The sequence below is a fragment of the Hipposideros armiger genome, unplaced genomic scaffold (assembly GCF_001890085.2).
Source record: "Hipposideros armiger isolate ML-2016 unplaced genomic scaffold, ASM189008v1 scaffold_264, whole genome shotgun sequence".
In the NCBI taxonomy this organism is placed as follows: domain Eukaryota; kingdom Metazoa; phylum Chordata; class Mammalia; order Chiroptera; family Hipposideridae; genus Hipposideros; species Hipposideros armiger.
The window spans coordinates 1,810,520-1,827,274 of NW_017731614.1; the positions used below are offsets into that span (position 1 = coordinate 1,810,520).

The 16,755-nt window shown below is 54.7% G+C and overlaps 1 protein-coding gene across 1 annotated transcript in view; it reads left to right on the plus strand.

Annotated features, from left to right (window-relative positions):
• MYO15A (myosin XVA) overlaps positions 1-16,755 on the plus strand; it is a 54,614-nt gene that overhangs the window by 33,166 nt on the left and 4,693 nt on the right. The window contains exons 43-62 of the mRNA XM_019656633.1: positions 474-549; positions 849-964; positions 1,054-1,172; positions 1,977-2,118; positions 2,765-2,876; positions 2,972-3,046; positions 3,487-3,665; positions 4,291-4,406; positions 4,666-4,738; positions 5,017-5,089; positions 5,324-5,397; positions 5,611-5,693; positions 7,377-7,507; positions 8,910-9,004; positions 9,238-9,315; positions 9,696-9,792; positions 11,726-11,886; positions 13,475-13,608; positions 15,623-15,756; positions 16,157-16,290. Of these exons, the coding sequence (XP_019512178.1) occupies positions 474-549; positions 849-964; positions 1,054-1,172; positions 1,977-2,118; positions 2,765-2,876; positions 2,972-3,046; positions 3,487-3,665; positions 4,291-4,406; positions 4,666-4,738; positions 5,017-5,089; positions 5,324-5,397; positions 5,611-5,693; positions 7,377-7,507; positions 8,910-9,004; positions 9,238-9,315; positions 9,696-9,792; positions 11,726-11,886; positions 13,475-13,608; positions 15,623-15,756; positions 16,157-16,290 (2,202 nt within the window). The remainder of the gene's footprint in view (positions 1-473; positions 550-848; positions 965-1,053; positions 1,173-1,976; positions 2,119-2,764; positions 2,877-2,971; positions 3,047-3,486; positions 3,666-4,290; positions 4,407-4,665; positions 4,739-5,016; positions 5,090-5,323; positions 5,398-5,610; positions 5,694-7,376; positions 7,508-8,909; positions 9,005-9,237; positions 9,316-9,695; positions 9,793-11,725; positions 11,887-13,474; positions 13,609-15,622; positions 15,757-16,156; positions 16,291-16,755) is intronic.

A 16,755-nucleotide genomic window follows, 5' to 3' on the forward strand; every position in this document is an offset into this window, starting at 1 on the left:
GGGCACACAGACTGGCAGTCTGCACATTCTGCTTCTGCACTCTTGGCATTGGGTCCTTGACCATGGTGAGGATAGGAAACTGTTTTAGTGTATCCCCCACCCCCATGGACAGGGTCAAGGAGCCCACAATCCCATCTAATTGGATTCACAGTTTGTCTAAGCTAGACAGGGCCCAGAGGGCAAACCCAAAAGCCACTGCATAAATTAGGAAACTAATCTGGGATGGGCGGTATGGCTTGCAGAGATGAAGAGAAAGGAGAGGGTCCTTGTAAGTGGGATCTGTTTACCGAGATGACCCCGCTGCTGCGCAAATGGGGACTCCCCCTCCACTACACACACACACACACACACACACACACACACACACACACACACACACACACACACACTCCCACTGGTTCCTGAACAGTCCGGCCTGGGCTCTCAGCTGGGGAAGTCCCACGGGCTGCCTGCATCATAACTCATTCCCACAGATCCTGCATGACACCCTCTCCAAGGCCTGCCTGCGCATCTCTGAGGATGAGAGGCTCAAGATGAAAGCCCTATTTGGTACCACAGTGGGAGGGCAGGGAAGGGAAGGGATAAGCCCAGCCCTACTTGCCTCCCAGACACTTCCTTGTTCTGCTGATGGTCTCTCCCATGGCCAGGTGACAACTTTGAGGTCAGCTCTGCCTAACAGGCTGGGTGGTCCCAGCCATCCCTTCTGTCTCTGGATATCACTTTCCCAGTCTGGACACTGAGAATACAATGGTCCCATACTTTCTTGCTGAGTGTCAGTCTCCCTCCCTGCAATGTGGGCCAGCAGGGGAGGGAGGAGAGGGTCCTGACCAGACCTGGTATCCCCTTAGCCCAGAACCAGCTGGACACACAGAGGCCCTTGGTGACGGAGAGTGTGAAGCGGGCCGTGGTCAGCACTGCACGTGACAGCTGGGAAGTCTACTTCTCCCGCCTCTTCCCTGCCACGGTTTGAGCCCCTGCCAGACCCCCCATCCCACTTAGGGACTTTGGGGATGAGGCTAGAAGACCCTCACATGCCCTTATCCCCACCCCCAGGGCAGCGTGGGCACTGGTGTGCAGATCCTAGCTGTGTCTCACACGGGCATCAAACTCTTGCGGATGGACAGGGGCAGCAGGGAGGCTGGCGGGCAGCTGCACGTCCTGCGTGCATACAGGTGACTGGCAGGCGGGCGAGAATGGGGCTAGCTGGACACTGGGGCACAGACTGGCCTCAGCATTTCCTCACTGACTTCCCATAGCCAATTACTGAGCAGCTACCATGTGCCAGGCTTTGTGCCAAATCGTTGAGTGCAGCCCATTTTAGAGATGGGGAAACAGGCTCAGGGAGAGAGGGTGCTCGTCTCAGGTCACACAACCAGGAAGTAGATGAGCTAGGAACCCATGCTGCTATCCTCCCTCCTGGACCACACCCCAGCCCTGCCCTCACAGAGCTCACTATGCAGGGGGGCGACTGTGCTGTCAGCACCCCGGTTCTGATGCAGCCCAGGAGGGAAAGGGTGCTCCAGAATGAGATCTTACTGGGTACTCTGGCCCCCCTGACATTAGCCTCCTTTGTCCTTTATAGCACAGGATAGGAATAGAGCCTGGCTCACGGGTTGGGTGAAAACTCCTTGTTGGAAAAATGGAGAGAATTTGGTCAATGAAAGAAAGATAGACGTGTGTGGGCAAACCTGGGAGATTGGATCAAGAGGCAAATAAATACATAAATAAATGGCAGAGGGTGGGGAGGATCTGGAATGCTGGTGGTGGTAGGCAATGACTGGAGCCACATCGGGACCAGGGAAGAGAGTGCTTGGAGGTTCCTCGGGTCCCTGGGTTGGGGCTGGTGAAATGGAGTTGAAGTGGGGCTGGGCTTCGGGAAGGAGACAGGGCAAGAGCAGAAGGAGCAGCGTGGGTGGGGTAGAGGGCGTCCCTCTGGCCATGGGGTCCTGCCCTCATGCCGCCATCCCATCCTCCAGCTTTGCAGATATCCTCTTTGTGACCATCCCCTCCCAGAACATGTTGGAATTCAACTTAGCCAGCGAGAAGGTCATCCTCTTCTCAGCCCGAGCTCATCAGGTCAAGACCCTGGTGGACGACTTCATCCTGGAGCTGAAGAAGGTCAGATGGCCCCCTGCCAGCAGTTGAGGGCCTAAGAACAGGGATCTCCCATCCGATATACCAGCCAGGCCTGCCTGGGAAGTATGGATTGGGGTGGCGGGGGTGGGGGGCAGTGGCTGTATCCATAGACTTGTAGGCCTTCAGGCCTTTACACAGGCTGTGCCTTCCACCTGGGATGCCCTTTCACCTCTTGCCTACTCCTTCAAAAACCTATACTTACACCCTCAGCAGGGGTGTCACAGCACCTCTTCTGAGCTCCACAGCAATTACATCCCTCACCCTCCTGCAGTGACAGTACTGCCCACCACTGCTGACTGGCAGTGTCTACCCCCATCTTCCCTCCAGAATGAGCATCCCCCAGGCTAAGAGCAGGTCATCTCTGTCTCAGGCCAGCATCTGGCCTCAGTGGGGAAGCTTTGGTAAGGAATAGAGGGGAAGACATATGCAAGTGCTCTAACATCTTTGTTCGTCAGACTCAGGCCTCTAGCCCTTCCTTCCGCCTGGAATGCCCCACCCTCTTTCACCTAAAAATATTCCTGATGAATAGGGAGGAATACCTGTGGATGTGAGGGGCAGGGGAGTGGCCCCAGCTCTCAGGGAGGAGGGGGATGGACTGTGGCCCCTCACCCTGCCCTGGCTAACCCAGGACTCTGACTACGTGGTTGCTGTGAGGAACTTCCTGCCTGAGGACCCGTCTCTGCTGACCTTCCACAAGGGCGACATCATCCACCTGCAGCCCCTGGAGTCACCTCGAATGGGTCAGTTTCCTTGGGGTGGGTGAGCCCGGGAGGGAGAGGCTGGGCAAGGGGGCCTCCCTGGCAGGTGCTGACGCTGAAGTACGCCTGGGCCACAGGCTACAGTGCCGGCTGTGTTGTCCGCAAGAAGGTCGTGTACCTGGAGGAGCTGCGACGGAGAGGCCCAGACTTTGGTGGGTACCCAGGGATCCTCCGTCCAGCCTCTAGTGCTCCAAAACCTGGAAACCCCAAACAGCTCACCCTGGTTTCATGCACTCACGCTGCAGGTGCATGATGGGGGTTTCTCAGTGCCCCAAAGGGGTCTGCGCTGGCCAGGCCTCCTAGTGACTCCTGGTGGCCAACCAGCCCAGCCCTCTGCCTACATATCTGGCTGAGGGTTCTCTGTGGGCATTAGTGTTTCCATGTTTGTAGCCAGTCTCTCTGTGCCACACATTGGGCTCCCCCTCCCACTGAGGGAATGCGTTCCCTTCCCAGAGCATCCAGTTTCAACTGTAAATGCACTCCAAGGCGTGCCTCACCCTAGGGAGGGGCCAAGCTACTAACTCTATCCCGAGAGGGCCCCTTAGTTCCAAGAGGAGACCCTCCTGTTTGCCTGACTTTTCCTGCCTTCTAGGTTGGAAGTTTGGGACCATCCACGGGCGCGTGGGACGCTTCCCTTCCGAGCTGGTGCAGCCCGCGGCTGCCCCCGACTTCCTGCAGCTGCCTGCCGAGCCGGGCCGGGGTCGCGCCGCTGCTGTAGCTGCGGCCGTGGCCTCCACTGCTGCTGCACAGGAAGTGGGCCGCAGGAGGAAGGTGAGACTGGTGGGGCGAGGCCAATAGGGCGGAGACAGCCAGGGGGTCAGCCTGACTGTGGAGATGGACCAGAGCAAGGTCAGCCTAGGCCAGTTCTGGGATGGGGCCAACCTAGTAGGGCTAGCCAGATGTGTGACCCGTGGGATGTGACCAGAGGTGGTTGGAGGTGAGGCCAAGTGGGGTAGAGAGAGTGGAGTCGGCGGAAGGGTTGTGACCAGATCGATGGGGTAGGACTAGCCCTGGGATGGGGCAGGGCCAAGTGAGTGGGGCAGGGTCAGGCATGTGGAGTGGTGCTAGCAAGGGATGGAGTGAGGTATAACTAAGTAGTGAGGGGCAAAGTCAGCTCACCTAGGCAGCTGGAGAGGCGGACCCTGGCAGGGATGGGCCTGGTGGTGGGGCGTGGCCAAGTGGGGCAGGGGAGTGGGATCAGCTGGGTATGTAGTGGGTGTGACCTGGATGAGGGGGCAGGCCAACTGAATGGGGGTGGGTCCACAGGGGTAGAGGGAGGGGCAACCTGAAACTAGACGTAGTCAGTCTGGGGTTACATTGTCAGCTTTGATGGTGGGTAGGGGTATGTGGTGGCTGGTGTGGTGGACAGGCCTTCCTATCTCCTGTCCTCCTGCAGGGTTCCCCAGTCAGGTCTGGCTCAGCTGACCGTGGGGTGGACGGCCTGGCCCTCCTACCATACACAATGCTGGAGTTTGCCCAGAAGTATTTCCGAGACCCCAGGAGGAGACCTCAGTGAGTGGTGGCCCCACCCCTCATCCCGACCATGAGGAGGGTCCTACTGGGGCTTCTTGGAGTTGTCCAAGTGGGAAGACCCCACTTCTGGTGGAGGGATGAGAAATCACCCAAGTGTGAGGCCCATCTACAGCCTCAGCTTCTGGGAGTCTTTCTGCCTGGTGGACTGACATGGATCAAGAATATTCCTGTGTGGGAAAAGGATGTAGCCACAGGCTGGGAGGCAAGACTGGTCAGCAGTGTCCACTTCCTGTTGCAGGGATGGCCTCAGGCTGAAATCCAAGGAGGGCCGGGAGTCCAGAACCTTGGAGGACATGCTTTGCTTCACCAAGGTGCCCAACCCCAGGCCTCAGTTTCCCCATCTGTAAAATGGTGACGCAGGAGTCTGCTCCCAGGCCCCTGGGGCAAACAGCCTTGTTCTCAGAGGAACCCCAGCTCTCAAAACCCTGAGGGCCTAATTCCTCCCAGGGGTGGCATCTGTCTGCAGTGCGGCCCAGCTCCCTTCTGGTGAATGGGACCCTGCTGTCATGAGACAGGACATCCATGTGACCCTCCTCTTTTCTGACTTGTCCCTCCCCCATCATGACACAACCCCTCCCTCCCTTTGCAGACCCCACTCCAGGAATCACTCATCGAGCTCAGCGACAACAGCCTCAACAAGATGGCCACTGACATGTTCCTAGGTGTGGGGTGGGACTGTGCCCAGGGCCCTGGCCAGCACTGTGTGACCCCTGCTCATCACCACTCCTCTGGTCCTCAGATACTTCCCCTCCCTCAACTCAGACATGGGCCCCTTTAAGAGAAGCAAAGCCCCCCGCTGCCCTGACCACAGCCTCTCAGGGAGGGGCCTAATCCTGGGTTTCCCTGAGGTAGGTGGACAGCTAGGGGTCTGGTGGCCTGAGAGGTTTTTCCTACAGCTGTGATGCGGTTCATGGGGGATGCTCCGCTGAAGGGCCAGAGTGAACTGGATGTGCTTTGTACCCTCTTGAAGGTCAGTGCACTGACTTTGCCCAATGCTCTCCTTCCTGCTCTGTGGCTCACTTTCCCCATCTGCCAAGCAGAGTTGCAGGATGTTGGGGTGGGCAGCTTCTTGTGTGGCCCAAAAAGGAGTGCATCCCCCTGGTGGGAGGGGACCGGGGAAGGGCCATCACCCTGTTCTTATGTGCCTGGTATGTGGCGTGTGACCTGGACTGCGCCCCTACAGCTGTGCGGGGACCATGAGGTCATGCGGGACGAGTGTTACTGCCAAGTTGTGAAGCAGATCACAGATAACACCAGCACCAAGCAGTGAGTGAGCTGGGCCTTCACCTCTGTCTTCCCTTCCCCCGCCATGTCCATGTCCAGGAGGGGCAGTCAAACCTTCCACTTCCAGATTCTTTCCTCACTCCTCTTTCTCACTCGATAAAGCACATGTATTTGGAATTGTTTGGTTTGAGACAAACCATTCCTACTATCAGAGCTTCAGTTTCTTTATCTGTAAAATGGCTGTGATAATATGTGAGTCCAGGTTTTTGGTGGCAAGTGATGAAACCCAATTCAAGCTGGTTTAAGCAAAAGAGGGTTCAGGTAACTGGAAAGTCCCGCATATGACTTTAGGAATAGCTAGATCCAGGTGTCACCAGGAAGCAGGCTTTCTCTGTATCCTGGCCCTGCTTTCCTCTGTGTTGATATCATTCCCAAGCAACATCTTCCATAGATTGGCAAGATGGTAGCTCTGGGGAGACATTTCCCAGCTTAGCAATCCCAGGGAAAGCAAGACTGACCAATACTTGCAGCAAAAATTTCAAAATCTGGGCTGGCCGAGTGGCGCGTTCGTTAAGAGCTGGCTTGGGATGCCACAGGGCCCCGGTTCGGATTCCACATATGAGGGCCAGTGACACTGCCCTCTACAGCTAAGATGCTGAACAACAGCTCAACCTGGAGCAGGGCTGCCGTGAGTTGCCAGCGACGGCATAGGCTGCAGCCTCTGCTGCAGTGGGTTGCCATGGGCTACCGTGTGTAGCCAGCAGCCAGTGTGAGTGGCCAGCAGCCGCCGTGAGCGGCCATCCAGAAGCCGGTGACTGATCTGCCTCGCCCAGGAAGAGCGCAATGATGGTGCCAACTTAGGCCAGTGAAGCAACGTCCTCCACAACTAGACTGAAGAACAAACAGTACAGCAACTTGTCTGTTCCCCTTCCCCCAATTCTCCAGTGCTGTTCCCATCCCCTGATTCCCCAATAAAAAGTTTAAAAAAAAATCAATCCAAATCTGGCCTGATTTGGTCACATGTCCATCCCTGAACCAACCACAATAGCTGGAGGATACAGAGCTGTGATTGGCTAGACCTGGGTCACATTCCTGTCTTCACACCAATCACCATAGCCAGAGGGAGGTTGAACTCTAATTGGGCAGACCCTGCTCTTGTGCCCACCTCTACACCACATGGACCTAGGGACTAGGTCCCCAGACACTAGGTCCCCACAAGTGAAAACCTCACACCAGGGCAACGTGATGGTGAATTGCTGTGTCTCACACAGGAGCAGAACACAGCAGGTGCCCAAAGTGTGCGCTGTCCCCATCTCCTCCACTTCCTCCACTTTCTCTCCTTCCCCCTGGGAACTTTTAGAACCATTCAGCACGTCCTCTGGCCCCCATCCCCATCCCAGGCCTTACCTGCCTTTACCTTCGCACGGTCCCAGCAGGTTCCCCTTGCCTTCCTTCAAGGACCTTCACCCAGAAGCCTCTCCAGAGAGATTCTAGCCAGGGAAGGCTTGTTTCTTTGTGTGTGTCGGGGGCCTCATCTCCTTCCTTCCCTGCCTCCCACCCTGGCTTCCCAAGCAAGGCTCTGGGGCCACCTTCCCGGCTCTCACCAGGCAGGAAGGAACATCCTCAGAACACAGGAGCTGCCTGAGGACAAGAGACCTCCAGCCCGACCAGGAGACTCCTAGCATGGCACCCTAGTAAGGTGACCCTATGTGTGTGTCCTCACAGGGACAGCTGCCAGCGAGGCTGGAGGCTGCTGTACATCGTGGCTGCATACCACAGCTGCTCTGAGGTCCTCCAGCCACACCTCATTCGCTTCCTCCAAGATGTGAGCCGGACCCCAGGCCTGCCCTTCCAGGGTGAGGGACCAGCAAGTAGAAACCCAGGGCTGAAGGCCCATCTGCATGGGACCTGGCTGGGCAGTCAGCAGGAGGGGAAACCCAGAGGGCCTGGCCCTTTACAGGTGCCCAGGCTGTGTTTACTGGGATGAATTCTCTCCCTAAACATTTGTGGCGGTTCCACAGGGGCTGATGCGATGGGTTGTCTGATCTAATGGGGAGGGTGGCATGTCAGAGGAGGTATTGTTCCTGTAGAGCACATGGGAGGGATTTCTAGGTAGGCTGAGTGGTAGGAGCAAAGGCTTGGAGGTGGAAAAGTGTGGCATCTGGAAGAAGAAGAGAAGGAGGTGGCAAGGCCTGGCGTACTGAGGTGAGGCCTTGCTTTTCTGGCAATCAACCCTTGTTGATTGGGTCCAGGTGGGGGTGGGCCCAAAGCTGCTGGCAAGGTCTCAGCCTTTTCCCCCTTGGAGTGTGGAGAAAAGGGGCCATTCCTCGGCCTCACCTCCAGCCTTGTTTCCATGGCAACTACTGGGTCCCTGACTGTAGCAGCCATGAAAGAGCTAGGGGGACTTCCCTTTCTCTGTCTCTGAATCCTTTTTGATTCAATTCACAAACACTTTCAGGCTCAGAGGTAAATAGGCCCAGCTCCAGGAAAGAGTTCCCAGAGTCATGAAGGCAGCTGAATGTGCCCTAAAATTCTGGATTTGACCCGTCCCCAGAGCAGGGTGAGAGCACTGCTTAGCCAGAGAAATGCGAAGCAGATGGCGGAGTCTTCTGCACTGGGCCCCTGAGTGAGAGAAGGTAGTTGACCAGGGGTTCCCAGCTGGCAGGGGCACAGCTGCATCACCATCATCACACAGCCTGTTAGGGGCAAGCTCCCCAGTCAACAGCTCAAGGTGACAGCTATTTCCAGGGCTCATAGGCAGCCCAGGGGATTGTGGTCTATGCCACGGGGTTGGCAAACTTTTGAGACGGAAGAGCAAATCCTATTCCTCACAACAATCTAAAAAGTATTCAAGAGCCATAAAACAAATGAAATCACCATTATGTGAATAATATCTTTTAAAAATTTTATAAGTGAAACTATGATAGTTTTATTTTCATTTTCAATTTTACTTCAGAGCCACATGTACGTACCCAAAGAGCCACATGTGGCTCACCAGCTGTGGTTTGCCGACCCTTGGTCTAGACCAAAGGCCTTAACCACGTGGGATGTGCATTCAAAATCAGCTCTTCTATTCCAGCCCTTGACCTTGGGCAAATCACTGCCCCTGTCTGAACTGTTTACTCAACTATCAAATCAGAAAGTAAAAGCCTGTACCACAGGTTGTGACGAGAACCCCGTGAGCTTGTGGCTGCTGACAAGAGAAGTCCCTTTCTCTTACTGCTTAACCTGAACAAGGCCTTGACCCTGTCTCTGTAGGGATTGCCAAGGCCTGTGAGCAGAATCTGCAGAAAACCTTGCGCTTTGGTGGCCGTCTGGAGCTCCCTAGCAGCATGGAGCTTCGGGCCATGTTGGTAAGTGTGCAGTGAGGGCGGGGGTCAGGATGAGTGTGAGACATGAGCCTTGCCCAGTGACCCTGTCGTGTGCTCAGTTACATGCAGATGGGCCCTGTCAGGCCCAGGTACATAAGTGTTCTGCACGTGCCTGCCCAGAACCTCTTGGCTTGGGGATGCCCATGGCGGGGACAATGGCTGGCCCAGATCCCAGGACCCAGCCTCTCCCAACTCCTCGCCCTTCCTTGTCCCAGGCGGGCCGCAGTTCCAAGAGGCAGCTCTTTCTTCTTCCTGGAGGCCTCGAACGTCATCTCAAAATCAAAACGTGTGCCGTAAGTGAGGGAATGTCTCTCGCAGGCAGCTGCTGGAGGGGCAGGGACACCTCAGTCTTCGGGGTGGGCCCCCAAGAATACTGGTCACCTCCCAGGCTCTTGCACAGCCCCATGAGGCAGAGCATAGTTCTCAGAAGACCAGACTGAGCCTTGGAGAGGTGGAGCCTCCAGCTCAGGTCATACTGCGGGTAAGGGACAAGCCTCTCAGACTCCAAAAGCCGTGCTCCTTCTCTGCATGAAGCTGATTCTCAGAGACCTTAGAGGACCCTCGCCTCTATGCCGAGGGCCTGAGGAGCTCTGCACTTGGCCTCCTAGGGCCTGGACAGGCTGGGAGGACAGGTCAGCCTGACTGGCACAGCCTCACTCTTCCCTCCCCCTAGGTGGCCCTGGATGTGGTGGAAGAGATCTGTGCTGAGATGGCTCTGACACGCCCTGAGGCCTTCAATGAGTACGTCATCTTTGTTGTCACCAACCAAGGTGAATGTCCAGAAAGACGAGCATGCTGGGCTCATGCCTACCACCTTGGCCTGTAGGGTCCAGGTCAAATGCCACTTCCTCCCGGGTGCCCCTTGACCCCCATGTGGAAGGACCTCTCTGTGCACTGAGAACCCCTTCAGCCCTTTGTTTGTCCTTGTCTGCTCCATGGTGTGTAACTTTGTCTCACCCACCAGACTTTGAGTTCACGGAGGACGGGGCCCTCTGATTCCTCCCTCTGCCCCCCAGGGCTTGCTCAGTGGTCCCTACCCTCAAGGAGCTTCCACCCTAGGAAGGTTTCCTTTAATAGGTCCCGACTCCTGGAACCCACAAGTGCAAGCATTTTTCCTGCCACTTATGCCTTGATGTTGGCCCTAAGAGCCCCCACCCTTGGTCCCACCAGGCCCTTTTCATGTGGCCCAAAGCCCCTTCCAGCTGCCGTCCACCCACTCTAGACCATGGCCTGGCCTGCCACCAGCTGGTTGGCTTCATCTGCTTCAACCAGCACTCCCCACTGCCTCCACATCTCTGAACCATGCATGTGTCTGTCCTCAGCCCTGCTTGCCCCAAGTCAGGCCAAGACATGTGGGGTGGTGGGGGGAAGGCCGGTAACAAAACGGTCCTAGTAACTGACATTTATGGAGCAGATACTATGTCCCAGGCACAGTTCATAGCATTTAATTCTATCAGCTTTTTAAATCCCCACAACAACCCTATGAAATGAAGACTGCTGTCATCCCCGTTTGCAGATGGGGAAACCAAGGCCCACAGAGGCTGTAGTAATTTCCTATTGCTACTGTAACATCACCACATACTTAGGGGCTGAAAACAACACTCATTTTTTGTCTTACAATTCTGAAGGTCAGAAGTCTTGAAATCAGAGTGTCATCTGGGCTGGTTCCTTCTGGAGGCTTTAGGGGAGAAATTGTTTTCTTGCCTTTTCCGGCTTGTAGAGGCTGCCTGCATTCCTTGGCTCATGGCCCTTCCTCCATCTTCAGAGCCAGCAGTGTAGCATCTCCCCCTCTCCCCGTCTCCCCGTGTCCCTCTCTCCCCGCCCCTCTCCCTCTCCCCCTCTGTCTTCCCCTCCTCCTCTCTCACCCCCCTTTCCCTCTCTCTCCCTCCCATCTTCTTATAAGAATCCTTGAGATTACATTGGGTTCACTTGGATAACCCAGGATAATTTCCCCATCCCAAGATCCTTAATCACATTTGCAAAATCCTTTTTGCCTTGAAGGTAATGTATTCACAGGTTCCAGGGATTAGGACATGGACATCTTTGGGGCAGGGCCATTATTCAGCCTGCCATGGAGGTTAAGGGACTTACGTAAGGTCACACAGTTGGGATTTGAACCTAGGTAATCTGGCCTCATGAGTCTGGACTTTATCATCATGCCACACCCCTTCTCTTTGGTAAAATTTTACTGAAGATGTGGGACAGGGAGCAGAAATGTCAGTGTGGAGAATAAAAACAAGCTTCTCCTACAGGCTCAGACCCACTCAATGCCAGACCCCAGTCCTCCCCACCCCCCACCCGTCCAGGAGCCCAGCAGGGGTCTCTCTTGAAGGAGTTCTGCAGAAAGGCACCCATTGGGTCTCTTGATCTGAGGCCCATTGTGCTTCTCCTTGTCCCCAGCCTCCTCTGGAAAGGGACTAGGCTTTCTCTGAGCCTAACCCGAGACACTGTCCTAGACCTAGGGAGCTGTAGCTTTGAATTGGAGGTATTCCCATCTCTGGTCATCAGCATTCCACAAACGCAGGTCACCCTGTTCCGTAATATGCTCTCCTTTACTGAGGACGCCGTGTCCCAAAGTGGGGAGGGGACTTGCCCAAGGTGATGCCTCGCCTGGGTGGCAGGTTGGGGTCTGCATGTGTGTTCTGCACGGGCACACACATGTGCCTGTGAATGCCCCACCCAGCTGCCCCTGGCTCTCTGCAGGCCAGCATGTGTGCCCACTCAGCCGCAGCGCCTACATCCTGGATGTAGCCTCGGAGATGGAGCAGGTGGACGGCGGCTACATGCTGTGGTTCCGGCGCGTGCTCTGGGATCAGCCACTCAAGTTTGAGAATGAGCTATACGTGACCATGCACTACAACCAGGTCAGCACGCATGGGCCACTCTGATACTCTGGAAACTTCCAAGTTCCCTCAGGCCTATGTGGTCAGACTCCGTGGCCTTGGCGTTTGGGGCCTTCATGCGTTGGGTGGGCCCTGCTGGCATTTCTAGCCCCGGGTGCCTCGACTCCTGTGCGTGGTCTCCTCAGAGCGGTCAAACGACGTCACCCTCATTGCCTAATTCTCGGACCTTTGCAGGTGCCATCACTCTGCCAGGCCTGCCCTTCCTGCATCTCTGCTTTTCTAAGTCCTCCCCAGCAAGGCTGCCCCAAACAGCACCTCTTTCACGAGAGCCCTCTGACTTCACCTTTCTTCCTGATTTTCTCCTTCTCCCAGCACTTGGCCTGTTCCTCACTCAAAGGCATAAGCAGGCTTTGGCTGGCGTTGTTCTTTTTTTTTTTTTTTAAGATTTTATTGGGGAGTTGGGGGAGGGAAACAGTGTTGGGGAAATTGGGGAAGGGGAACAGCCAAGTTGTTGTCCTTCAGTCTTAGTTGTGGAGGGCACAGCTAGCTCAGCTCCGAGTCCAGTTGCGCCACTCAGCTCAAGGTGCCATGTTCAATTAGTTGCGGGGGGCATAGCCACCATCCCATGTGGGAGTTGAACTGGCAGTCTTGTTGTTAAGAGCACGTGCTCTATCCCCTGAGCTACCAGGTGGCAGCTCAGCTCAAGGTGCGGAGTTCAGTCTTTAGTTGCGGGTGGGCAGAGCCCACCATCCCGAATAGGCAACCTTGTTGTTAGGAGCACGTGCTCTCACCAGCTGAGCCATCCAGCCACCTGTTGGCAGCTCAGTGGCAGCTCAGCCTGGGCACAGCTCACTGGCCCATGTGGGAATTGAACCGGTGACCCTGTTGCTCAGAGCTCGCACTCTTGAGCAAACTCTTAACCAACTGAGCCACCTACTGTTGTTCTTTTTCTCTTTCTGTTATTCCGCTTTGATACTTGGTCCTTTAAGTCAGGGTCCTGGGATTTACACAATCCAGTTCTCCCCTCCTGTGCTAACATTTGTGGAAGTGCTTGGACAGAGAATGCGTGTTTTTATGGAACTGCTGCCAAAGCTTCAGCAATTCTGAGTACAAAATACGGTCAGTTGGCTTTTGTGGCCACGTGGAGTCGCTGTTGCCAACTACCCAAAGCAGTCCGGAACAGCGTTGGTCCAGGTGTGGCATGTAGGCCAACAGCATCCCTTGGGAACTTGTTAAAATGCAAACCCTCAAGTCCTGCCCCAGATCTCGTGAATCAGATTCCAAGGGTACGGCCCATGGGCCTGTTTTAGTGACTTGAGCATGTTCAGCTTTCAGTAAGCCCAGCCCAGCAGACACGCCCACATACCGCAGTGTGGATGCTCCCATGCTTCCCAGGTCACCGTGGAGACTGTCGTGGGCGTCAACGCCACACGCTCACCCTCGCATTCCTCCTTCATCTGTCCCCAAAGCCCAGGAAAGGGACAGACCACCCCACCCCCAGAAGTGAATGTGACTGGAACCATTAACATGTTGTGTCTGCACTCCCTCTGTGACTGGATGCCCGAGTGCATGTCTGCCTGCAGCCCCTCATCGGAGTGCTCCCCAACAGGTCCTGCCTGACTACCTGAAGGGCCTCTTCAGCAGCATGCCTGCCAGCCGGCCCAGCGAACAGGAGCTGCAACAAGTGTCCAAGCTGGCCTCACTGCAGCACCGGGTCAAGGACCACTTCTACCTGCCCAGCTTGTGAGCACCTGCCCACCTGGTAGCCCTTCCCCCACCCCGCGCTCCTCAGAGCTGCTCTTCCCTGGCCCCCATGGGCCCCTTTCACACCAGCAGGCAGACTGGGAAAGGGCTGTCCTGGCCATGGGCCTGAAGTCAGCCAGCTCACCGTGAGCTGGGAACCCACCTCCTCCCACAACAGGTTGCTTCAATTTGGCATTCATAGCTCAGAGCAAATTTAATGATTAAAAGGCTTCCAGGACACACACAACTGTGGTCAAGGAAATATACATGGCCATGCAGAAAGATTTGGCCACACAAGTGGTGTCGCATACAGCAGCAGCCCCTGTCCAACACAGGGGGCTCCTTCAATAAATCCTGGGTGCTAGGCAGCCTTTAAACTGATGTTCTCAAAGAGGTGACAAAACAGTCCTTCTCAGACTTGGTCTCAGTACCTTTTTACTCTCTAAAAATAGGACCCCAAAGATCTTTTGTTTATGTGTATTATACCTATTGATATATTTACCATTTTCAAATTAAAACTGAGAAACAACATAAAATATTGATGTATTAGTTAATTTTAGGATAATAGGTTATATGTTAATGGAAATAACTAATAGTTTAAAAATATATGAGGAATAATTATAATACAAATAATATAAATTAACATTACATGTTAGTATAAATAACTTCTGAAAAAAAAACTATGTTTTCTCAAAAAACTTAGTGAGAAGAGTGGAACTGTTTTGCATTTTACAAATCTCTTTACCACCTGGCTTAATGGAAGGGCGCTGGATCCTCAGATCTGCTTCTGCAGTCAGTCTCTTGTAGCAGCATTGGCCAAACTCCACCGTCCATGTGTGAGAGAGTAAGAGGGGAAACACAAATAACATCTTAGACTTATTATGGAAGTGGCTTTGGCCTCCCAGACCCTCGGCCATACTTTGAGAATCACTGGTGTGACTAATAGTAAGATAATGTATGTACAGTGTATGTCCTAGTGCTTGTAATCCAGTAAGGGCTCAATATGTAAAGCTCTTTGATGTTGTAGTTTTATGCAAAAAGCAAAGGAAGCACATAAAGGTATAATCCCAATCCTGGATAAAAATAATCATTGAGTTCTTAATTTTTGCAAGGCATTCTGTGTGCATTATCTTAGCTAATCTTCCCAACTGCACTTTATTTTCCCCTCATACAGATGAGGCAACTGAGGCCCTGAGAGGTTACATGGTTTACTGAAGCTTACCCAGCTAATGCGGAGGGAGTGGGGGACCAGGATGCAGACCTGGGGAGGCTGGGTCCAGATGCCACGGTCTTACCCCAGCAGTGCAAAGAAGGAAAGATATACCTGGGGCAGGGTCTCTTCGGAGAATGGGGCTCCCCTGATTTTCTCCCAGCCCTTCCCCAGTCTGCAGCCCAGGGCAGCTGGAACAGACTAGAACAGCTGTTGGTATTTTCTAGATGTCCTGAGAGGAGAAGGAGTTGCCCGGAGGTAGCCAACATGTGTCAGAGAGAAGGGACTGGAGTGTGGGTGGGGGGCTGATGGCCCCTCAGGAGCAGGAGGGGTCACAGCATTCCTCTCCCCATGCTCTGACCAGCGGTGTTGGCGGCTTTGCCTGCCCTGGTATTCATCCCCCACCCTGGGTGTTTCTCACCCTCTGGCCTGGGCTTCTCCTTGGAGGCAGGGGCTACAGAGGATGAACCTGCCTTGGATTCAAGTCTCAGCCCTCACTTGCTTACTGTGTGACTTAGACAAGCCAGTGAACTTCTCAGAGCCTCAGTCCCCTCATCTTCAAACAGGGAGCCTAGTGGTGTTGGCCAGCAGTTATTGAGCAACTACTGTGTGCCAACATACTGTGTGAGCACTTTATATCTATCTTCATCAGCACTTTCCAGCATTTAGTCTTCCAGGGAGGTGCAAAGATCGCATCCATTGTGCATAACACCTGCCTTGAAGTGAGGATTGAATGAGACTGTGTGTGCAGAGCTCATGTGGTGATGGTGACAAGCACTCAGGACCATTCTTCCCACCATCCAGGCGGGAGGTCCAGGAGTACATCCCAGCCCTGCTCTACCATACCATGGCTGGCTCAGCCTGGCTCAACCTGGTCAGCCAGCACCGGCAGCAGACACAGGCACTCAGCCCTCATCAGGCCCGTGCCCAGTTTCTGGGTAAGAGTCCAGGGCTGGGGGAGATAATCATAGGGGGCTTTGCTGAGGAGGGGGTGCTGAAGGGTGGAGATGGGGGCACCTTTTTTCTTTGTACAAAGACATTTTCCGTGCTAGCCAAGCAGAGCTGTCTCAAGAGAACACCTTTCTAAAATTTTCACCATGGGGCACCACCTAGGCTCTGAGTAGCCCTGGGCAGATAGAGCTGGCAATTGGGGAGAATTGCTGTGAGCGGGGAGAGAGGAAGGTGCAGAGACAGGAGGATGACGAGGCAGGGGGGGACCCAGAGGACTCCTTTGTCAGCCACAGTGAGGAAAGACGTGGGCAGCAGGTGGCCATGCAGGTGAGGGCCCTGGCTGTCACTGCTGAGCCCCTCACGCTGATCACCCCTTTCCCACTCCAGGCCTCCTCAGCGCCTCACCCATGTTCGGCTCCTCCTTCTTCTTCATCCAGAGCTGCAGCAATGTGGCTGTGCTGGCCCCCTGCATCCTTGCCATCAACCAGAATGGCCTGAACTTCCTCAGCATCGAGACCCACGTGAGTGACCTCAGCCTGGCACTGCCCCTTGCCCCCTCTCCTCTGAGCCCCACCTCTTGGAGGGGCTGAGAGCTCCAGCTGTGGAAGCCTAGCTCCACCACTTAACACCTGTGTGACCTTGGGCAAGTCTCCACCCCTCTCTGAGCCTCATTTCCTTATTGGGAACATGGGGATAAAAGAACCCACCCTATGAGGTAAAGTACATGCCAAGCACTCACATAGTGTCTTAGTCAGCTCTGGCTGCCATAACATAGTACCACAGACTGGGGGCTTCAGGGACAGAAGTTTATTTCTCACAGTTCTGGAGGCTAGAAGTCCAAGATCCATGTGCTGGCAGGCTGGTTTTCTCTGAGGCCTCTCTCCTTGGCTTGCAGACGGCCCCCTTTTCCCGGTGTCCTCACATGGCCTGTTCTCAGAGTGCACATCCCTGGTCTCTGTCCGAATGTCCTCTTCTTTTTTTTTTTT